This window comes from Phalacrocorax carbo, chromosome 15 (assembly GCF_963921805.1).
Source record: "Phalacrocorax carbo chromosome 15, bPhaCar2.1, whole genome shotgun sequence".
In the NCBI taxonomy this organism is placed as follows: Eukaryota; Metazoa; Chordata; class Aves; order Suliformes; family Phalacrocoracidae; genus Phalacrocorax; species Phalacrocorax carbo.
This window is the reverse complement of record NC_087527.1, coordinates 7876852-7896272: the sequence shown is the minus strand read 5'-3', so window position 1 is coordinate 7896272 and position 19421 is coordinate 7876852. Positions and strand designations below refer to the sequence as shown.

Below are 19421 nucleotides of genomic sequence, written 5' to 3'. Positions count from 1 at the left end.
GGCCCCTTGACAAGGCCCTGTGCTTGCCAGGGTGGGGTGTCTTGCTACCGTAAGGCACTCCCGGGGCCGGTGGAGGCAGAGGGTGTCTGGTTTGCGAAGGCATTTCGGTGGGCAGCAGAGGCAGGAAGACCTCATCTGCCTGCCCCAGGCTTGCTTGCATGACTTTTGTCTCTGGCATATGAGGGTGGGTGTGAGGCACAGAGGGGCTTTTTGGGCTCATTGCCTTGCTCGCCTCTTGTTACCATGTGCACCTGGCTGAAAACTGGACCCTGATAAGTTGCTGATTGGCAGCATAGTTGATTTGAGAACTGATGCCTTGACAGGTCTAGGAATGCCACAAATCCAGCGCTGTTCTTGCATTGCGTCCGGCAGCTCCGGCGCCCAGCTGCACCAGCTGAGCATTGGAGCCCACCAGGCTGGTGCCCACTGGGGAGGCTGAGGCCACCTCCGAAGAGCTGCAGGTGGCTGCTCAAGAGCAGGGAAATCCCAAACTGCACAAATTGGAGGAGGGGGCGATGGTGCCATGCCCAGTGCTGGCAGCAGGCAGCGGGGCTGAAGTCCAGCTCCACTGGTAGAGCGCTGACGTTGGTAGGGTGGTCCCACAGAGACCCAAACCTCGGTTCAGTCTCAGTGGAGAGCGGGGACTTCTCCCCAGGTTTTGGAGGTGCTGCTGTGTTTGCCTGTTCGGCTGTGTGTCGGCATAACCTTACACTCCAAAACCAAAACTGTGTGTTAGTGTTCATGTGGCTTTTTTGCTTGCAGTTCCACTTCCAGCCGGCTCCTGACCCCACTTCAGTGGGGTTGATGACTGCTATTCTGCCCTGCTGAGGTTAGCAGCAGAGACCTGCCTGACCTTTTGGGAGATGCCTGCTCCATGGCTGGGCGCTCTAAAATGGGTATGACTGGGTGCAGCCTCAGGCAGGGAGGGCTGTTTGTGTCTGTCACTTGTACTTCAGCCTTGGAGCATAGAACAAATGAATGAAGGGATGTGGGATGGGGTGATCTGAGCATGTGTGAGGGAGGGGTAGGTCTTCTTGCGTTTGATCCCAAAGCCACGAAGCAGACTGGTCTTATTTTGCAGCTGCAAATAGTCCTCTGGGACAGGTAGGAACACCCATCCATGCACAGGCCATGCTATTTGTAGCACATCTGGGCTTCAGGAGGGTTTGTGCAGGGCTTTGTTTAAAAGCTAGGTATCCACCCAGTGGCTCTGAATGGCTGGTTTTGGGTGAGAAGGACTTGGCTGGCCCAGATGTGTTGCTTTTCTGCTGTTAGCATAGGATGTGTCTCGCAGCACCGCAGATGCTGCGTGCTCGCCCTGCCTGCTCAGGGGTGAACTCGGGCATGGCACTAAGCAGGGCAGTGGTAATGAGAGCATCCCTCAGCCCTGGGAGCTGATGTTGATGGGTCTACATGAAACATCTTTTTAAATGTCTCCATAGAGTTGTTCAGCTGTAGGAAAAATGCCTTTCCAAAGGAGAGGCGAATCAGCATCTGCTGGGCCGCTGCAGGGAAGGCTCGGCGCGGCTGGCTCTGCAGCGTCGGGTTCCTGGGGAAGGAGGGGTGCTGGTGCACCAGAAAGCTTGTTGTCAGACTCAGATCAATAGCCTGCAGAACTGTGGGTCCACGTAATTTTCCAGTGCTTTGATCAGCCTGTTTAATAAGTCTGTGTTTGACATTAGACATCCATCCTAAGCCCTCCCAGGGGACTCCGGCAAACAGATTGCCGGTGGAGCCTGTACGTGTGTGCGTCTTTCTGTGGAGTCATTGCTGTCGCCCATTGCCAGCAGAGCCAGCTGCCCGGGCTCCCCGCTCACTGTGTGCCCGACTGGGGGGCCTGGCAGGAGAGGGCAGGCGGCCGGTGCTCTCTGGGCACTCGCTGTGGTTCGGTGAGTGCCCGACGCTGCCTTTTGGCAGAGGCCAGTGCAGGGAGTTAGGTGAAGCCTTGCACGGGGACTTTACTGCTGATGACCAGCTGCAAAGAGCCAACCAAGTCCACTGAACTGGGAGGGTCTCCAAAGCCAGACAAGCTGCAGGTGTTGCCTGTGGTTTGTCCCTAGGTTCTCTATGGCCTGTAGTTTTTTTTGTGGGAAAATGTGTGAACACTGAGATTTTTTTTTTGTGGGATTAAAAAAAAAGCTCAGTTTCCTCTGCTGCTTTAGAAATCCCCAGCGCGCCTGTCCCTGGCTCCCGAGCTTTCTCCTTCTCACTTGGACCATCCCAGCTCAGGGACCAGGGTCAAAATCTCCTGTTCCCATCCCTCACACTGGGCCGAAGGGAAAACTTCAGTAAGTTGTTTCTCTGTAATCTGCAAGAAACCTGCAAGGAGAACATCAGCCTGCTTGTCTGCATAGCAAAGCAATTGTCCTACCTGGAGAAGACACAGCGCACTTGCTTGTTGGTTGTTGCATGTGTGATGAGGACGTTTCCTGAAGGCCAGGTGGGGATGTTCTCTGCCTTAAAATGTATCATCTGGGAAGTTTTACATCCCATCTTTCCATCTACCTGTTGATTAATGATGGTGTCCGGACTGATGAGCACCCTGGAGAGAAAGGAGAGGGACTCGTGCGCTGAGCTAACAGAGGGACCCCAAGTCTGGCATGCTGTTGGCAGTGCCCTGCCCAATGGCACTGCAAAAGCCTGCTCTCTGTCCCAGGCTTGGCTGGGGCTGCTGGCCCCATAGACAAACTGGTCACCTGAAATGGTTTCAGACCCCTTTAGCCAGGGGAGCACAGCTAGATGCATCACTGTGGGGTGTACAGCCCCGCTTAGCTTCAAGTTGTTAAACCACAGATAAACTGTTTACTCCCACAGGCTTAACCTCAGTGACTCTGTATGACCAGGGTCTTGGCAGCTCTTGATACGTGCGATTCCTGCCACACCAGCAGCCAGTTGCTTCTCTGCTGGGAAAATCACCGCTCTGGTAACAGCGATCATGCCGGCACAAACCTGGAAGCAAGATGCAACCTCTGTGCATGCTGAGATTTCCCAGCAATAGCATCAATTTGTTTGCATTCAGGGTATCATGTGGCGGAGCCAGATCCTGGTGTTTTCAGAAAAAAGGGCTGCAAGCACAGTGGTCCAAGTCCTTTCTCCCACTCTGTTTTATGAATAAACAAAGCACTCTGAAAAATCCTCGTCCAGGCTGCTAGCTTGACACATCAGCGCAGGCTGCTCGCCGTTGGTGGCACAGAGGTACCACCACCTCTGTGGTCCAAAAGCTGCATGTTGCCATTTCATCGCCAGTCTAGTAAGGTCTCTTTAGGCTGTTGGTCATCAGATAAGTGTGTCCAAGACAAGTTAGTCTGCCTGACTAGTCCCCCTCAGGTGATTCCAGGAAGACCCTGGATCTGCTTTAACAGGCACAAGTTCATGCTTACTTCCATCAAGCTAGTGCTTTTGCTTGGATTAGCCAAACTTCTAATAGATGGCACCAACCTCATTTTCTCTGTTTTGCAAAACTGAAATTGTACCTCTGTATAGTCAGCAGAACCGATGACTCTGCAGGCAGAAAAACCTGCTGGGTCAAAAGACATCTGGGTTCCCTAATCTCCTGTCTGCTTAGGCAGGAGCAGAACAAGGCACTGGATTCCTCTTGGGAAACCTTCTGCTGTGGAGTAAGGTCATGGATGCAGCAGGCAGTCGCCTGTTGTGACGTGAGCTCCGAGTTCTGCCGCTTCACTGACAGCTTTGCTTTGTTGCAGCTGCTGTGGAAGCCTGTGTCTTGTACGGCTTGAAGCGGAGGGCGGCAGGATTCCTGCGCAGCAACAAGATAGCAGCTCTGTTTATGAAGGTGGGCAAGAGCTTTCCTCTGGCAGAAGAGCTTTGCAAGAAGGTGCAAGACCTGGAGCAGCTCATTGAGAACGCGTAAGGCACTGACATTGCTGTTACCCCGCAGGTCGCTTGCGTTCCAGTGTGGGTGTGTAGTTTGAGTATGGATGCGGGTCGCAATGTCCATCTTGAGCCTCTGCAGGAGGAATTGCTCTTTCAGTGGAGCAAAGTCCTGCCTTGGGCTTTTGATATCTTGACTGAACTGGTTGCTTTTCTAGGAGACTCTGAGTTGTGGGTGTGGTTTAAGCTAGGGTGGACAAGTTCTTACGTCCTCTGCCCCTTGTCTCATGCTTCAGGGACAGCTAAGCATGTTTGCTCCCAAACTGTCACAGTTCATGGGCCAGTGCACTAAGCCAACTGGACCCCAGTTTGGCCTGCCTCATTGTGCAGCTCTTGAACCTGCAGTAAGTCAACTTCTGTTTGAGAGTGGCTTACTCGTCCTTGCTCAGGAGCCAGGGAGATGGATGGTGTAGCTACCTGGGGGCAGGAATCTTTATGCTGTCCTGAGATAAGCTGCTTTGCTTGTGAACTGCTGTCCTCAGGCACCAGTGGAAATGTGTGTGGGTTGGAGGACTCTGCCGAGGGAAAGGCTTGTTCTAGGGTGCCTCTACAGTGGGGAAACTATGATTTACTGAAGTCAGTTTTCAAATGCAGAGGTTGGCCTTCTGGAGTAGCGGTGGAATAGATGAAGGGAGCAGTCTCCAGGGTCCTGTCCCCATGCAGTTCCCTGGGCAGCCCCTGGCCACCACAGTCAGCACCACTGAAACCCTGGTCTCCGGCCCCACAAGGTTCTGTGAGTGCCCTGGGCTCCTGCAGTGCTCAGTGATGAGCCAGTGGTGATGTTGTCTTTTACCTTGTATCTCTAAAGACGAAATCAAGTCCAGGGCATCCCGGAGAATGTGCGCAAGATGCCGAAGCTGCCCAACCTGTCTCCTCAAGCCATCAAGCACCTCTGGATCCGCACAGCCCTCTTCGAAAAGGTCCTGGATAAAATTGTGCATTACTTGGTAGAAAATAGCAGGTGAGTGCTGGCACAGGCCAACCGTTTGCCCCTCCCGACTCGCTACCAGGTTCTGCCCCTTCCAATGGTCCTGGAGGTGTTGCTGGCTGACCTGTGTCCAAGCAGGCCAGAGATGTCCCTGGGTGGGACAGGCCAGTTGTGCCGCTCTGTGCCTAGCACAGGGACTCTGATACCTTGCGGCTGTTGGCCACTGTATGCTCCCTGAAATAAAGACAGGCCATGCTTGCTCTGCTGATGGCTGGATTGTCGGGGACTGCGTCGTCCTGATCTCCTGGAAACTGCATGCTGAGGTGGCCTGTCCTGGGGAGGTGTCATCTCCAGATCTGGAGATCTTTTGTCAGGAGATGGTGATGTTTGTGGTGTGCTGCAGGAGGACATCTATTCCCCAGGGATTTCACGGCTAGCAGAAACAGCCTGTTAAGGGCTTCTTGCCCTCTCACCATCAAAGAGTGATACAGAAAGTGAAGGAAGGGCATTACAATGCCTTAAAACCGCTGTCTATCATTTTTGCAGTCGCAGGGGGTTGAAATGCTACAGCATTCTGCTCTCTATTTCTTCTAGTAAGTACTATGAGAAAGAAGCTCTCTTGATGGATCCCGTGGATGGGCCAATTCTTGCATCTTTATTGGGTAACACTTTCCTCTTACCGTACTTTGATAGCTTGCTTTCCAAACCTGTGTTCCCAGTTCTGTGATCTGAGATGTGAAATGCAATTGTCTAGTAAGAACTTCAGAAAACTTAACAGCCCTGCACAGGTAGCCCTGTGGAGTGCTTATAAAGACCATATGATCATAGAATCATAGAATGGTTTAGGTTGGAAGGGACCTTTAGAGGTCATCTAGTCCTGCCCCCCTGCAGTGAGCAGGGACATCTTCAACAAGATCAGGTTGCTCAGAGCCCCGTCTAACCTGGCCTTGGATGTTTCCAGGGATGGGGCATCTACAGGCTCTCTGGGCATCCTGTGCCAGTGTTTCACCACCCTCATTGTAAAAAAATTTCCCTTCTATCCAGTTGAAATCTACCCTCCTTTAGTTTAAAACCATTACACCTAGTCCTGTCAGAACAGGCCTTGCTAAAGAGGTTGCCCCCATCCTTCCTATAGCCCCCTTTAAGTAGTGGAAGGCCACAATAAGGTGTCCCCGCAGCCTTCTCTTCTCCAGCCTGAAGAACCCCAACTCTGTCAGCCTTTCTTCGTAGGAGAGGTGCTCCAGCATGATGCCCAGCTGCAGAGCAATTAATAGAGATGGAAAATGGCAAGGCTGAGCTTGGGGTTTCCTTTTCTTGCACAGGCTTCAGTAATACTGACAGGCATAAACCGTGGCTGAGGCCAAGGCCTGGGAAGCAGTGTGATGCTGTAGCACGGGGCTTGGCATGCACATGGCCAGTCAGGCAGTGGGTTGTTGCTCGCTGCCAGGGCCGTCTGACCCCTCTGAATTCTTCGCTGCTGTTACACAATGCAGCAGCAACGTGTGCTAAAACTGGTGCTTGTTGCCTGCTGTCCCACCCCCCCTGCTCTGAGATGCTGTGCTCCGGGGACCTGAGAAGTGACCGCAGTCATCGGAACACCACCAATGTCTTCCTTATGTTTGCGATTTGCTTCTCTGTGCAGTGGGGCCCTGTGCGCTGGAGTACACGAAGATGAAGACTGCTGACCACTTCTGGACAGACCCCTCAGCTGACGAGCTGGTTCAGAGGCACCGGATCCACAGCTCGCACTGTCGCCAGGACTCACCCACCAAGCGCCCGGCGCTCTGTGTGAGTGGGGGGACAGCCAGGCTGGGAGGGACAGCCCCTCGCAGCGCTCCTCCCGGGGTGCACGGGCAGCACTCGCCAGGGTTTGAGGCTCCTTCTGTTTGAAAAGGTCTGTGAAGCCCTCTGATGAGAAAAAGTGCAGTTACTTGAAGTCTTCAAGCCAGAAGTGCTGGGAGCATGGGCCATGGAGACTGTAGGCGTGCTGGACCAACGCGGCACTGCATCATGGGGTCTCTGCCCTTTGGGAACAGTGTATATGGATGATAAGCAAACGCAGTTGAAGTCTGCTGTCTTTATTGCAAATAAAGTACACACCTGGGGCTTCTCTAAGTATAGAATCGAGCTTGAGCAGAGCCAGGAATCCTCTTAGAGGACACAAAGGGAAAGATTCCTAGTAGTGATTTTCTTAAGCGTGTAAGTGAGGAAGGAATGAGCTTTCAGGAGAAGCTTTTTGAAAGCAAGAGGTGTCTGTGCTGACCTCATGTTTGTCGGTGGATCTCTTCCAGATTCAGAAGAGGCATTCGAGTGGCAGTATGGATGACCGGCCGTCGCTGTCTGCCAGGGACTACGTGGAGTCTCTGCACCAGAATTCCCGAGCCACACTCCTCTATGGCAAGAACAACGTCCTCGTGCAGCCGGTAAGTACCTGCTGGGGCACTTGGGCTTTACATCACTGCTCTGCTCCCTGCCAGGTAATTCTGTCCCAAGGTGCTCTTTGATGGAGAAAAGCACGGGCTCGTTTCTAATCTGGGAAGGCAGTGACTGAGCTGCGTTTGTTGAGGTCCTGGTGATATGGATCCTCCCAGTGGAATGGAAGAGCTCTGCTTGTGTCTAAGTAGAAACAGGCTCCTCTCTCTGCCTGCTCTTGACCAGAGGCCACAGAACCCTCCTCCTGTCCCTTTCTGCTTACTGTAGTCAAGTAAATGCAGTGCAAACTGCTTAGGTGGAGCTGTTCAGTTTGCCTTAGCTGGGCAGCTGCTCTTGGCCCTTTTCTGAGCTTGTGAGTGTCCTGGTGTCTCTGCTGGGAGGTTTTGCAGGGCCGCTGTGGGTTTCTCACTGTTAGTGAGTGGACAGGCAGGGCTGTGTTATACTCCAGGACTGGGCTCCAGGGCATGGCTCAGCCTCGGGTAGCCTGAGGTGGTGCTTCGTGCTTCTGGCATCGTCCAGTCTGCTCTCACCAGCTCAATCTCTCCCTGCATTTCTCTTCTCAAGCGAGATGACATGGAGGCAATCCCGGGATATCTGTCCCTTCACCAGACTGCCGACATCATGGCGCTGAAGTGGACTCCCAACCAGCTGATGAATGGCTCTGTGGGGGATCTGGACTACGAGAAGAGGTGACTGGCTCAGAGAGCGCCCTAGCGTGGGGCAGAGGGGAGGCAAATGTTCCCCAGGTTCCCAGTTTGGATCTGGTGTCCAAGGCTGTCAGTGAGTTCTCCCACTGACTGCAGAGCAAAACAATCACGCTGGAGTCTGTAACAAGGGAAGGGACGGGGAAGGAGGCTTGAGGTGGTGGGAGAGGTGGGCTGCGGGAGATAGTGTGAGATGCTGTGCTGTTGCCCATCCCTGCTGGGAAATGTTCAGGAAGGGAACTGGGGGTGCTTGTTCTGAAAGATGCAAAGTGGTTTCATTTATTGCCCTCAGGGATTTTCTCAGGAGAATGCCCTCTCCGCACACTACACAGTGCTTTCAGGTTTATTGTGGTTATTTTAATCTGGGGAACTGAGGAGCCAATAAACAGGGGAAGAGTACCTGCAGAGAGAGGGAACATGAACAGTTCCCAGATACTTGTACCTCGGTAACAGGGTGCGTGCCATTTCGTAGTGCTGTTTTGGTGCAGTCTGCAGCTGATCCTACATGCAGGTATTCAAAGTCCCTTGTATTTAACGGAGTCCCTGGAGCTTGTTCATCCAGGGAGCCTGAAGTCTGCTTAGTTTGCTTGGCAGGGTGTATTGCCATGCCCTTTTGCCTGGGATTGCCTTATGGACTGCTGGCATTTATCTTCATAGCTGCAATCCTTTTAACAAACTACAGAATCTTGCCAGGTCCCAATTTACCTAAGAAACAAAGCAAACAAAATCCCTTTCTACCAGCAAACACTTCAGGAAAGCTGTAGCATTTAGGACACCGATTCTTTGACCTAGGGTAAAGAATTTCTTCAGTAAAACTTGTTCTCAGTTTTGTTTGTTCTCAATTTTAGTATTTTGGGTTTTGTTTACCTGTGTTCTTTTCATCTCCCCTTTCTTCTTGGCCCCTGGGCCATTCCATAATGCCTGGTACCCTCCCCCTAAAATGCTATTTTCATCTCTACACTACTTTCCTGAGTTCTTGACTTGGGCATCAGCCTAAGGTCTAAAAATTCCCAGTGTCAAGACGCGACCAAGGAAGAGAGGACTCAGATGACAGAGTAAGTATGAATCTTCAAGGAGCAACTCTTATGCACCCCTTCCCAACCTTAACTGTCTTCATGAGCCATTTCATAATGCCTTTATTTTAAGCGCTGTTTTTGTGAAGTGGCAGATAATGCTGCTCAGAACCTGGAAGTTTGCTTTGTTGCAAAGTAGGGTGTTACTGAAGGCTGGCATCTTCACAGAGCAGTGCTTTTGCTAGGCTTTCCACAGAAATGAAACCCTGCGTGAGGCCACATGTCTCTTGGCAAGATCCCCTTCCCCAGCTTCCTCGTGGTGTCTCTCTGGCCCTCTGCCCTGCTTGGTGACCAGCAGGTCTCCCAGCATTTTCTAGATTTGCTCAGTCACCTGGAGGTGCCTGGGTAAAGGGACCACAGTTCTCAAACAGAAGCACCTGGGACCAAATTTATTTTCAGCTTTGAAAACACCCACAAACTGCGAGGGATTATTTCCTTCTGCTTTTGGGGACAGGAGCTCAGCAGAGCAGCAGCCCAGGCTTGGACTGCACTGTGTGTTTCCTTGGGGCTCTGGGGTTGCTCCTACCAGGTTCCTGGGGCTCTCCCAGCACCACAGCAGGGTGAGAAGTCCTTTCCAGGGTGCCCAGACGAGGGTGCTCAGCTCTGCAGGCCTCCACATCCCTCCCTCCAATTGCCAGGATCCATGGGCACGTTGTCCGTGTCTGGGAACGATGTGAGGTAGAGAAACAGCCCGCGGCAGGTGGGACTGGATTTGCCCTGATTGAGCTGTAGTAGCAGGGACAGTTACTGGTTCTGGAGGGACGTTGTCACTGACTCAGGCTGGCTTTGCGGCAATCGCACTGCTCCTGGGACCTCATCCTTTCCGTAGCTTCCCCTGGCGCCAGGATAGCTGGAGGCAGGATCTGGAGCTCATGTGAACAGAAGCAGAGCCTTTTGCAACCCTGAAGCTCACGACTTCCTCTCTTTCTCTGTTCCAGCGTGTACTGGGACTATGCCATGACTATTCGCCTGGAGGAGATCGTCTATTTGCACTGTCACCAGCAAGGTAAGGCCAGAGTGGGGGGCTGCTGGAGGGTGTTATCGCCCTGATACTTGCTTCGTTAGACCTTTGGGGAGTGCCCATAGGGGATGTTTTGATTCAGCTCCAGGGCAGGTGTCCAGAGCTCTGGGTGGTCACTACTATGTGAGTGCTTCTAGAAAAACCTTTAAACCGGCTCCTGGCTGTGGTGCTTGGCTGGGGAGTGCTCCCTGCAGAGCAATGCTTCGTGGTTTTCAAGCGTGTGATCTCCCAGGCACTCCCTCCTCCAGGGCCCCAGACTTGTCAAGGACTTAGGGGAGAATCCAAACAAGGAAGAAACTCTGTTTTGCACACTAAAAATAAAATTCCCTGAGCTTTCTTGTCTGTCCTCTGCATTTTTGACTGGTAATGTTTCCTTCATTCACGTGTGTGTCTCCTCTCTGCTGTCACTGTTGCTAATAGTAGATAGCGGTGGAACGGTTGTCTTGGTGAGCCAGGATGGGATTCAGAGGCCCCCGCTGCGGTTCCCCAGAGGAGGGCACTTACTGCAGTTCCTGTCCTGCCTGGAGAATGGCCTCCTGCCCCACGGGCAGCTGGATCCGCCACTCTGGTCACAGCGGGGAAAGGTAGGCACCCCGAAACTGGGCTTGTTCCTGAGCCCACAGCACTGCGGGTTCTTGCTGGTGTTGTGTGTGGAGTGTCTCAGAGCAGAGCTAATGGGGAGGACTCTCTGCCTGACGTTGGGGGCTGCTGCATTTCAAACAATCCCCCTCCTGAAACTGAGAAGGTAGGTGGGCTTGAAATATGGCGGTTTGATTTAGCCCATGCCTTTGACCAGCTAAACAGACCCTTCCGGGCAAATCGGAAGGGAGGGTATGGGGGTGCTGGCCATGACAGGTTTGGTGTAGGTTTGGTGTCACAGACCTGGCCATGCTGCGTGGATTATACACACCCTGTGCACAGAGTTACATATTCACCGTGTAATTGAAGGCTTAATCCAAAGGCTGCTCCAGCACACGGAACATGCTTTGTCAGCCCAGATGATGTTTGCATGTGCCCTTGTTGGGCAGGAGTGTGGCAAATGAGGCAGCAACCATGCTGGCCTGTGTGGTCGAGCGTGGGGCAGCTTGTGAATAACAAGTTTTGTTTGCTTAGGGGAAGGTGTTTCCCAAATTGAGGAAGCGAAGTCCCCAGGGCTCCTCCGAGTCTGCGTCCGACAAGGAAGATGACGAAGCCACAGATTATGTTTTCAGGATAATCTACCCAGGGACACAGTCTGAATTTGGTGAGTCTGTTGTCAGAGAGTGTTTCAGGTGGGTTATCACAGGGCGTATGAGCAGCCAGGGATGCAGCACTGACAGGCACATGGCAATTGGCGCCAGGAAATGGTTCCAGAGAAATGGGCTTTGCCTGTAACAGTACTGCCTTTTATTCAACATCGTGTATGGGTTGGGTTTTATTTTTTTGTTTTAACCTTTCACTTGCTACTGAGTCCTTCGTTTCTGCAGCTGCACAACAGGCCATGACTGCCTTAGTGGTTGGAAAAAAAACTCTTGCACATAATTGCAGTAGTAAGGTTCGCTTTGGTCACGTTTCTTGGGGGTCACTTTTCATCATCACAGGCCTCCAGGGCTGATTGTTCTCTTGCTATGACCAGGCCAACTCAGCAAGTGCTGCATTAAATCCAGCTATGTTCCTTCAGCATTGCTTCTGCAGCTCAAAGGAGAGGTTACAGCACCCTTCTCTATGTACTGCCAGGCTTGACCTGTGTGTCTTCACTCCCTGGCTCACAGGGCAAGGAGGAGGATGCTGCTGGTTTCACCAAACCAGAAATAGCTCGTAGTGTCTGGTTGTGAATGATCCGAACAATGTCCTTGGCTGAAGTGACTGCACGTTTGTCCTCACTCTTCTGTGGGATACTAAGAACAATTTTTTGACCTCTGGGAACATTGTAGATGACTTTATAAGGGGGAAAACCAAGAGTGCGATAGAAGACCTGTGGAGTGCTTTTAAAAAGCTATGAAATTTGATCAAAAACTTGTCCCTATATTTTTGAGGCTAGAAAGGAGCAGTCACATCTCCTGTGACTCCTCCATAACATCAGTTAAGATTATACTTAGTTCTCCCTGCCTTTAGCTGACTAACACAATTCAGTGAGTCAGATAAAAATCAGATTGAGGCTAAAATAGAAGACAGAGATGCTCCTTTCTGTAGCTTCCTTTTGATCTACCCCTTAAAATTCCATGCTGGGGGCCAAATGTTCTGTGAAATGAATTGCTGCGATCTCCTCAGCTGGCATCATCAAAGTCTGTGCAGTTCCTGTAGACCTTCCCAGAGGGGGGTGGAGCAGCATCAGTTCTTTCTTCTCTCAGATTCTTCCTTTCTCCCTTTTCATTTGTGCCCTTGTCCTCTCTCTGTGTCTCTAGTTAAAATTAATAGCAATTTTCATCCGTTCCTTGCATCTGTGATCGCCACCACTGCTGTGAGAGGGAAGATCGCAAGGACTCCAGCTGCAAGCAAGATGGTGGTGATCCCTAAATGGTTTCTGAGTCTCCCCATCACGTCCCGACCTCCCCTTGCTGCTCTGGGGGCCTCTCGGCGTCAGTGTAATGCGGCTGTCGTTTGTGTCTGGTACTACTGCTTGCCTGTGTTGTCACTTGATAATTCCTGCAGAGATGTCCCCTGTCACTGCTGACTGTCACTGACCCATCAGCACCTGGTCAGTGTGAGGGAAATAGGAATATTCCAACATTTTTCTTGCTAGTATCAGTTATTCAATATCACAAGCAGGGAGAGTCAGTGAGACTCTCGAAGGGCAAGTGAGGAAGCCGTCTCCCAGCTGGAAGCTGGAATTTCTTACCACCATTTAATTTCCAAGGAGGAGCAAGTAGGATTATTCTTTATTAATCCTTTTCTGCATCCTACAGTTCACCTTCTTCATGATGGCCTTTTCCTAGAGAGGCCCAACACCGAAAGGCAGGGGCTGTTCCAGGGCAGGACAGCAGCCAAGCTGCTCAGTGCGGGGCAGGTCGGCTCCGGGGGCTGCGCTCGCCCCTTGCGCTGGCTCTGTGCCTGTTCAGTTTGCAGGGCGATAGCTGAGCAGGATCCGAGGCCATTGCAATAGCACTCCTGAGTTTAAGCAGGGATTTAGCAAGTGACAACATGAAGAGCTACTTGCTCCTGCTGTCCCTCTCAACCTCGTCATCAAAGTCTATCTCCTGTCTTGGGATTTGGATGCTCCCATCTTTCCCTGAATCTTGGATGGGATCCTAGTGTTTGAGAGATGGAGGCTTTTCTCTTCCAGTGATCCACTCTTCCTGAGCCAATGGTTGATTTCAGTCATGGTTTTTCTCATCTGTATGACAGTCTGTTGCAGCCCCTTGTCTTGAATCTCTCTGAGTTGGGTGTTTGTTTTCTGCTGTGGTCAGCGCTCAGCAGTTTAAGATTAGCTTGCTGAAGGCACTGTAGTTAATTGGCAGATGGTTCTATCTCAATCTCTCATCAATGCTCTTTGTTTCCTTTCCTTTCTCCTGAGCTCACCAGTGCTGGTGCTGTGATTACCTGGTGTGGGTCCTACCTGGTTGCTGGAGTCTCCTTGGGAAGCGTGTGGGATGCTGCATTTGCTAATCAAAACCCTCCTCTCTGTCGACCTTCTGTGGCTCACCTGACTGCAGGGCAGTACCAGACAGTAGCTGATGCTCCTTTCTCTGCCCTCTTACAGTGCCCCAGGACCTGATGGACACGCCAGGTGCTGGCCTGCCTCCCATGTGGCAGCCCGGCACCCGCAAGTCCTCCTGCTCCTCCTGCTCTCAGAGTGGCTCCTCTGATGGTGGGCCATCCAATGGCTGCAGCCATGAAAGGTATGATGGCTCTGCTGCTGCTTGCTTTGAGAAATACAGGTAAAATAAAACAGGGGTTACAGGTGAAAGCCCAGCTGGATGGCTGTACTAGAGCAATTATGGTACAAGCGGTGTCTTCAGCCTCACGCTTGGCTCAGTTGTCCAGGGACCATTCACAGGGGCCAGTGGGACATGTCCAGGCTGAAGTCAGTCTTGTCCCCTCATCTGGGACATGTCAGCTGCTCTGTGGCCATGTCCTGGCAGCAAGAATTGCTGCTCCCAAGCTGAGCAGAGGTCCTGTAGCGCACCTCTGAGGGCAAACCTGGACTAGTCAGATCAAAGCAGGGGCTTCCTCACATCCAGTGTATTTTTTTTTTGGCAGAGCTCCGCTGAAGCTCCTGTGTGACAATATGAAGTACCAAATCCTGTCCCGGGCCTTCTATGGCTGTGAGTACTTGCCACACCTATGGTGCTTTGAGATGTGTGACGGGCAAGGGATAAGGTCCTGGGCTCTGGGCTAGCAGTGCTGCTGAGGCAGCAGGGCAGTGGCCAAGGGAACTGGGACCAGTCTGTTGCATGCAGGGCCCTACATACTCGTGCTCAGCATTGGGAGCAGACATCTGAACACTGATCCCTGGACTTCAGCCCAATGAGCAGCTGGTGGTGTGAGACGATGAGATACTGACCTGTCCCAGTAGGCTCCCCGCTTTGCTCCTTAGGCTGGATGTGGCTTCAGAGGGTTTCCCTCAGGGACTAGATTCATCAGAGCTTTCCCCTGCACTTCACCCTCCTGGCTCCCTGAGCTCCCTGGCTGAATGTTTGCTTCTGCCTGATGCAGGGCTGGCCTATTGCAGACACCTCTCCACGGTGCGAACCCACCTGTCTGCACTGGTTAACCACAACATCGTGTCTCCTGATGTGCCCTGCAGCGCCAGCTCGGGACTGACTGTGGACATATGGCAGAGATACCTGCAGGACAGCACGGTAGGGCCAACACTCTTGTGGTGGGCTTGGGGGTTCAGGGCAGCGTCACTTAAGTGGTTGTAGCATGGTAAGGCAAAGCAAATTGAGAAGTTCCCAGGGCTCCTAATCCTCGACACGCTGAAGCCGGGGGACGAAGGCTGCTCTCCTTAGCACGCTTCTGTTCAGAGCCTGCCCGCAGCACTGTCTGTCACCTTGAGTATTGAGGTCTTGAGGGGGATCCCAGCATGCTGTTACACAGGACGGCTGGAGAGCTGTGACCAGTGCCACAGTCCTGACGTGGTGCTGGGGCTGAGAGGCACAGCAGTGACCTTGAGTGACTTTGGGTCACTTTCTAGCTGTGGTGAGCCAGTGTTTCCCAAAATGTCCATCTGCAGGGGCCTCTGGCTGTGCTTAAGCCCAAGTGGAGATCTGAGAGAGCATCTGCAGTGAATGGGCAGTGAGTTTGCGGGTGGTCAGCGTCTGGGCAGCACTCGGGGTGCTGAAAGGCGGCATGGCTGGGCTGGGGTTGTTCTTGCATCTGCCAGCTGATGGGCTGTGGTTCTGGCTGCATCTGTGCCCTGACTCAGAGCTCTTCCCACAGAGTTACGAGGACCAGGAGCTGCTGCGGCTGATCTACTATGGTGGGATCCAGCACGAGATCAGGAAAGCTGTCTGGCCCTTCCTTTTGGGCCATTATCAGTTTGGGATGACAGAGGCAGAAAGGAAAGAGGTTTGTATGGATGTGCTGCCAACTCAGCAGCCTGGTGGATTGCGTTAGTGTGCCCTGGATATTTCACAGCTTGAATTGTCCGTATGCCAGAGTCCACCCTGTGAACCCACTGGGCGTTATGTCCCCTTTGTACAGCGGCTGTAGATAGCCGATGGGAGAAAGACTCAGGTAAGCAAGAATTGATAGGACCAAGGTTGATGCTCCCCTGTGCAGCTGCTGGCTGCTGATGTTCAGTGCCCTGTGCACCTCTGGAGGGAAGGAAGGAGATGGATGGTCACTTTTCCGTCCTAATTTTTGTGAGGATTTTTGGGTCAGGCTCTGGCTGTTACTGTGCTGGAGATGGGTGACTTTATGTCCCATCTAGTCACGTTAATGGAAGCATGCACTTAACTTTTCTGTGCGGACTGTTGGAAGGATGGAGGAGGCACTGGTTTCTGGGCCATTCCAGGGGCATCTGTTCAAAGACGCTCTGTCTCTAAATGCTGCAGGCTGACGACCAGATCCGCACCTGCTACGAGCACACCATGGCGGAGTGGCTGGGCTGCGAGGCCATTGTCCGGCAGCGGGAGAAGGAGTCACACGCAGCAGCTCTGGCCAAGTGCTCCTCTGGGGCCAGTCTGGATTCCCACATTCAGAGGATGATGCACAGGGACTCGACGATCAGCAATGAGGTGAGGGTGCAGGGGCTTGGGGAGGGCTGTGCCTGCCCAGGCTCTGTGTTGGCCTGTGCTACAGGGAGGGGCAGAGAGACAATTCTTGCTCACTCTCCTTCCCTGACCTCTGCCTGCTTCTGTGACTCGTTGCTCACTGTAATCCATACAAGTTAGAGTTGGAGCTTTCTTACCTGTTTTCATTCATCTGCTCTTCTGGAGTGCTGAGCAGTAGGAGCGGGCATGTCCGGCGGTATGACCTCAGTTTCCATACCCTGTGGTATTGCACTGACCAAGAGGGTTTCATCTGCAGCCTGAGTGACGTATTGGAGGTCTAAAAAAATTTGCTTTGGTTCTTGCAGCTGTGGTATCCACAGCAGCACTGAACAGCTCTGATTCTGTGATCCTGGGTAGGGGTGCTGTGCGCAGAGGGTCTGAAAGCCAGGGGCAGCAGGGTGAGGGCAGGGGGTCCTGCCAGAGGGCAGCGGATCAGCCAGGAGCCCAGAACTCATTCGTGGAGCCACATGTCCAAATCCAGACACTCACCAGTCCTGTGAAATGTTCCTTGTGGGTATCTCTGGAGAGCAAGAGATACTCGTTACCCGGTTTGCACTCCTGGTGCGCATCAAAGTTAGCTCCATGGAAGTCAGTGTTGAAGTAGGGGGAGGGAGGAAGGCCGTGTTTCTGGTGCTGAGGGGCTGTGAAACAGGTCAGTGGGCTTCTTGACTCCTTCCTTCCACCAGCTGCTCAGTACAGAGGAAGCCTGGGCTGCTGCCTGTGGGCAGGAGGAGCGGGGTGGCTCTAGGACTGGCTGTGAAGGAGCCTGCAGGGCTCAGGGCAGCCTCGGTACACTGTCCCATCGTGGGACAGAGCTGGGCCCCGGCACCCAGCTTCATGGGACTGGCTTATAGCAGTGCAGTGAGGAGTTAGATCCACAGCCCAAACCAAAGGGTGTGGAGGGAAAAGGGTGTTAAAGGAAAGGCAGTCCTGGGAACAGAGTCCAGGGAGTGTTTCCATGTGGGTTTTGTCCTTGGAGGAGAATAGCCTGGCATGGCAGAGCAAGCAGTGCTGGGTTATCTGACCTTGCACCGCTGCACCAGAGGCAAATGGAGGCCAAGCTGAAAAGGGCCTGGTAGGTGCAGCACTGAAGACTTCATCTGGTTTCCTCTGGGGAGTTTGTATGAATACTTTTGGAAAGAGATGAGCTCAGCCCCAACCATGCGGGCTACATGTGTGTGTACAGGGAGGGAGAGGTGCAGGGAAGGCAAGTCCAAACCAGGGTCTGTGTGCAAGAGCTGGATGACACAGCTCTCGCAGGGGATGAGCAGAGCTGGGCTGCATGGTCGGCATTGCTGAAGCCCTGTGAATCATTCCCATGCCCACCGCATCTCCACTATGGTTCTTTTTTTGTATCCGCATCTGCCTCTTCTAGGAACATGCACTGGGAGGAGAGCTGGCAGAGTTAATACATGCAAAGGTTCTCCCTTTTCCCATCTTAACCTGAAATTTCCTGTTATAAAATGCTCCCATGGTTATGGAGGAAAACAGTCGCCCTTCCTCTCGCCATCAGAGCCCTGCCCAGCAAACACCCACAATACTAGGGTGGGGACAACTCCTGCTGCCATTCTCAAAGTGCCGTGTTTTCCTAAAACCCTATTGTTTGTGCGTGATGTCATTGCAATGCTCTGTACGTCCCGCCTCGCGTGCAGCGTGGGCAGCCGCAGGCTCCTGCACTACGGTAAGCCTGGTGCAGGGGCAGCTCAGATAACAGGGAAGAGTTGCTCTTTAGTGAAGACTCATTGCTCAGAGGGAATCCATGAGGCAGAGCACTGAACTGGTTGCTGCAAAGCCCGATGCTTCCTTCTGTGCTTCAGCTGGAAGCCAGAAAAGGGTGCTGTTGACTTTTAGAGGAGCTGCCTCGACTGAGGCTGGCTTGAAACATCAATATTTGTCCTTTAAGAAAAGGAAAAAACATTAATATGCTTGGAGGGGTTGTTTTATAGCCTGTGACTTCATCGTTTATGTAAACTAAGATGGGGTGAGCTGCATTGCTGCCAAATTAGGAGAGAGATTTGTAGAAATTTGCACTCCAGGGAGACAGCGTGACCTCTCTGAAGGCCAGAAGAAAGCAGTTCCTTTCAGACCCAAACATACAGTACTTAAACAACTGGATTGGCCTGGGACTTTGTTTTTTGTCATCTTCTCCAGCAGTAAATGTCAGTGGCAGACTGAGGTAGGGTGCTGCGCTATGTGACAAATCTGCATGGCAGAGTTGATGTAACGTGAACATCTTTCATGGGTCAAATATGAGAAGTAGTGGATGTGTTTTCTGTTTGCTCTTTACATGCGGATGTGCCCACCTCTGATAGCGTGGCTGGAGCCTCCCCCTGCTCCAGACACCATGCTCGTTGCCTTTTCACTGGCCTTTTTCATCTCTCTTGCAGTCTTCGCAGAGCTGCAGCTCTGGCCGACAGAATCACGCCCGGCTGCAGAGCGACTCCAGCTCTAGCACGCAGGTGAGTGGCAGCACTTCGTCCCCTCTTGCTCATTCAGACACCAGCCACCCAACAACATACATCTCTCTGCCCCGGCTTGGGCTGATCGCTAGTCGATAACTGTAATGATTTCTGGCAAACAGAAGCGGTTGTTGGAGGAGGTAAATGACTCACAAACCTGCCTCTGGAGCCACTAAGGTCAGGACTGTGTACTGCTTGGTGGTGTTTAATATTCACCAGCCTGCTCTGCCCAGGCTCAAAGGGCCAACCCCCACGTGGCCTTCACACCTGAGGGCCCTTGGCTGCTCCATATATTAGTAACCATGTGTTTAACTAACCTGTTTAAATGACGTTCTGCCCAATATATTATGCTGAGAAAAGCCTCGTCCTTTGGAGCAGGGACTGTGGGCTCAGAGTTGTGCAGACAACCAAGCGCTGACCTGCCAAATCCGGGCAGGGGAGCCTAAAGGCTGAGAACTGTGCCCAGAAATTCCTCCAAGAGTCTGGTTAAAATGGGACAGAGAGCTATAGGTGGTCAGGCTGGAGTTGTCTCTCACTATAGTGAAGATGTGGAGCCACAGCCAGGCACAGCACTAGTGAGTTAAAATGCCCTGAAATCCTCCAAGCTTTCTGCCACTAGTTGCTTGTATGAGTCCTGCACGTATAAAGCAGATCTCCCCTCTGTTGGGAACATGGGCATAATGTCCCCAAGAGCTGCATTCAGCAGTTTAACTGA

The 19421-nt window shown here is 52.4% G+C and overlaps 1 protein-coding gene across 7 annotated transcripts in view; it reads left to right on the top strand.

Annotated features, from left to right (window-relative positions):
* The window catches only part of SGSM1 (small G protein signaling modulator 1), a 49954-nt gene that overhangs the window by 19103 nt on the left and 11430 nt on the right, over positions 1-19421 (top strand). The window contains exons 4-20 of one of the 7 annotated variants that reach the window (XM_064465914.1): positions 3705-3867; positions 4700-4852; positions 5414-5481; positions 6462-6607; positions 7111-7242; positions 7817-7941; positions 8949-9011; positions 9968-10035; positions 10474-10634; positions 11164-11293; positions 12435-12614; positions 13730-13868; positions 14230-14294; positions 14686-14831; positions 15412-15540; positions 16029-16211; positions 18635-18706. In XM_064465914.1, coding sequence (XP_064321984.1) covers positions 3705-3867; positions 4700-4852; positions 5414-5481; positions 6462-6607; positions 7111-7242; positions 7817-7941; positions 8949-9011; positions 9968-10035; positions 10474-10634; positions 11164-11293; positions 12435-12614; positions 13730-13868; positions 14230-14294; positions 14686-14831; positions 15412-15540; positions 16029-16211; positions 18635-18706 — 2123 coding nt within the window. Of the gene's footprint in view, positions 1-3704; positions 3868-4699; positions 4853-5413; positions 5482-6461; positions 6608-7110; positions 7243-7816; positions 7942-8948; positions 9012-9967; positions 10036-10470; positions 10635-11163; positions 11294-12434; positions 12615-13729; positions 13869-14229; positions 14295-14685; positions 14832-15411; positions 15541-16028; positions 16212-18634; positions 18707-19421 lie in introns of all 7 variants that reach the window. The other 6 variants (XM_064465915.1, XM_064465913.1, XM_064465917.1 and 3 more) reach the window with 6 other exon arrangements.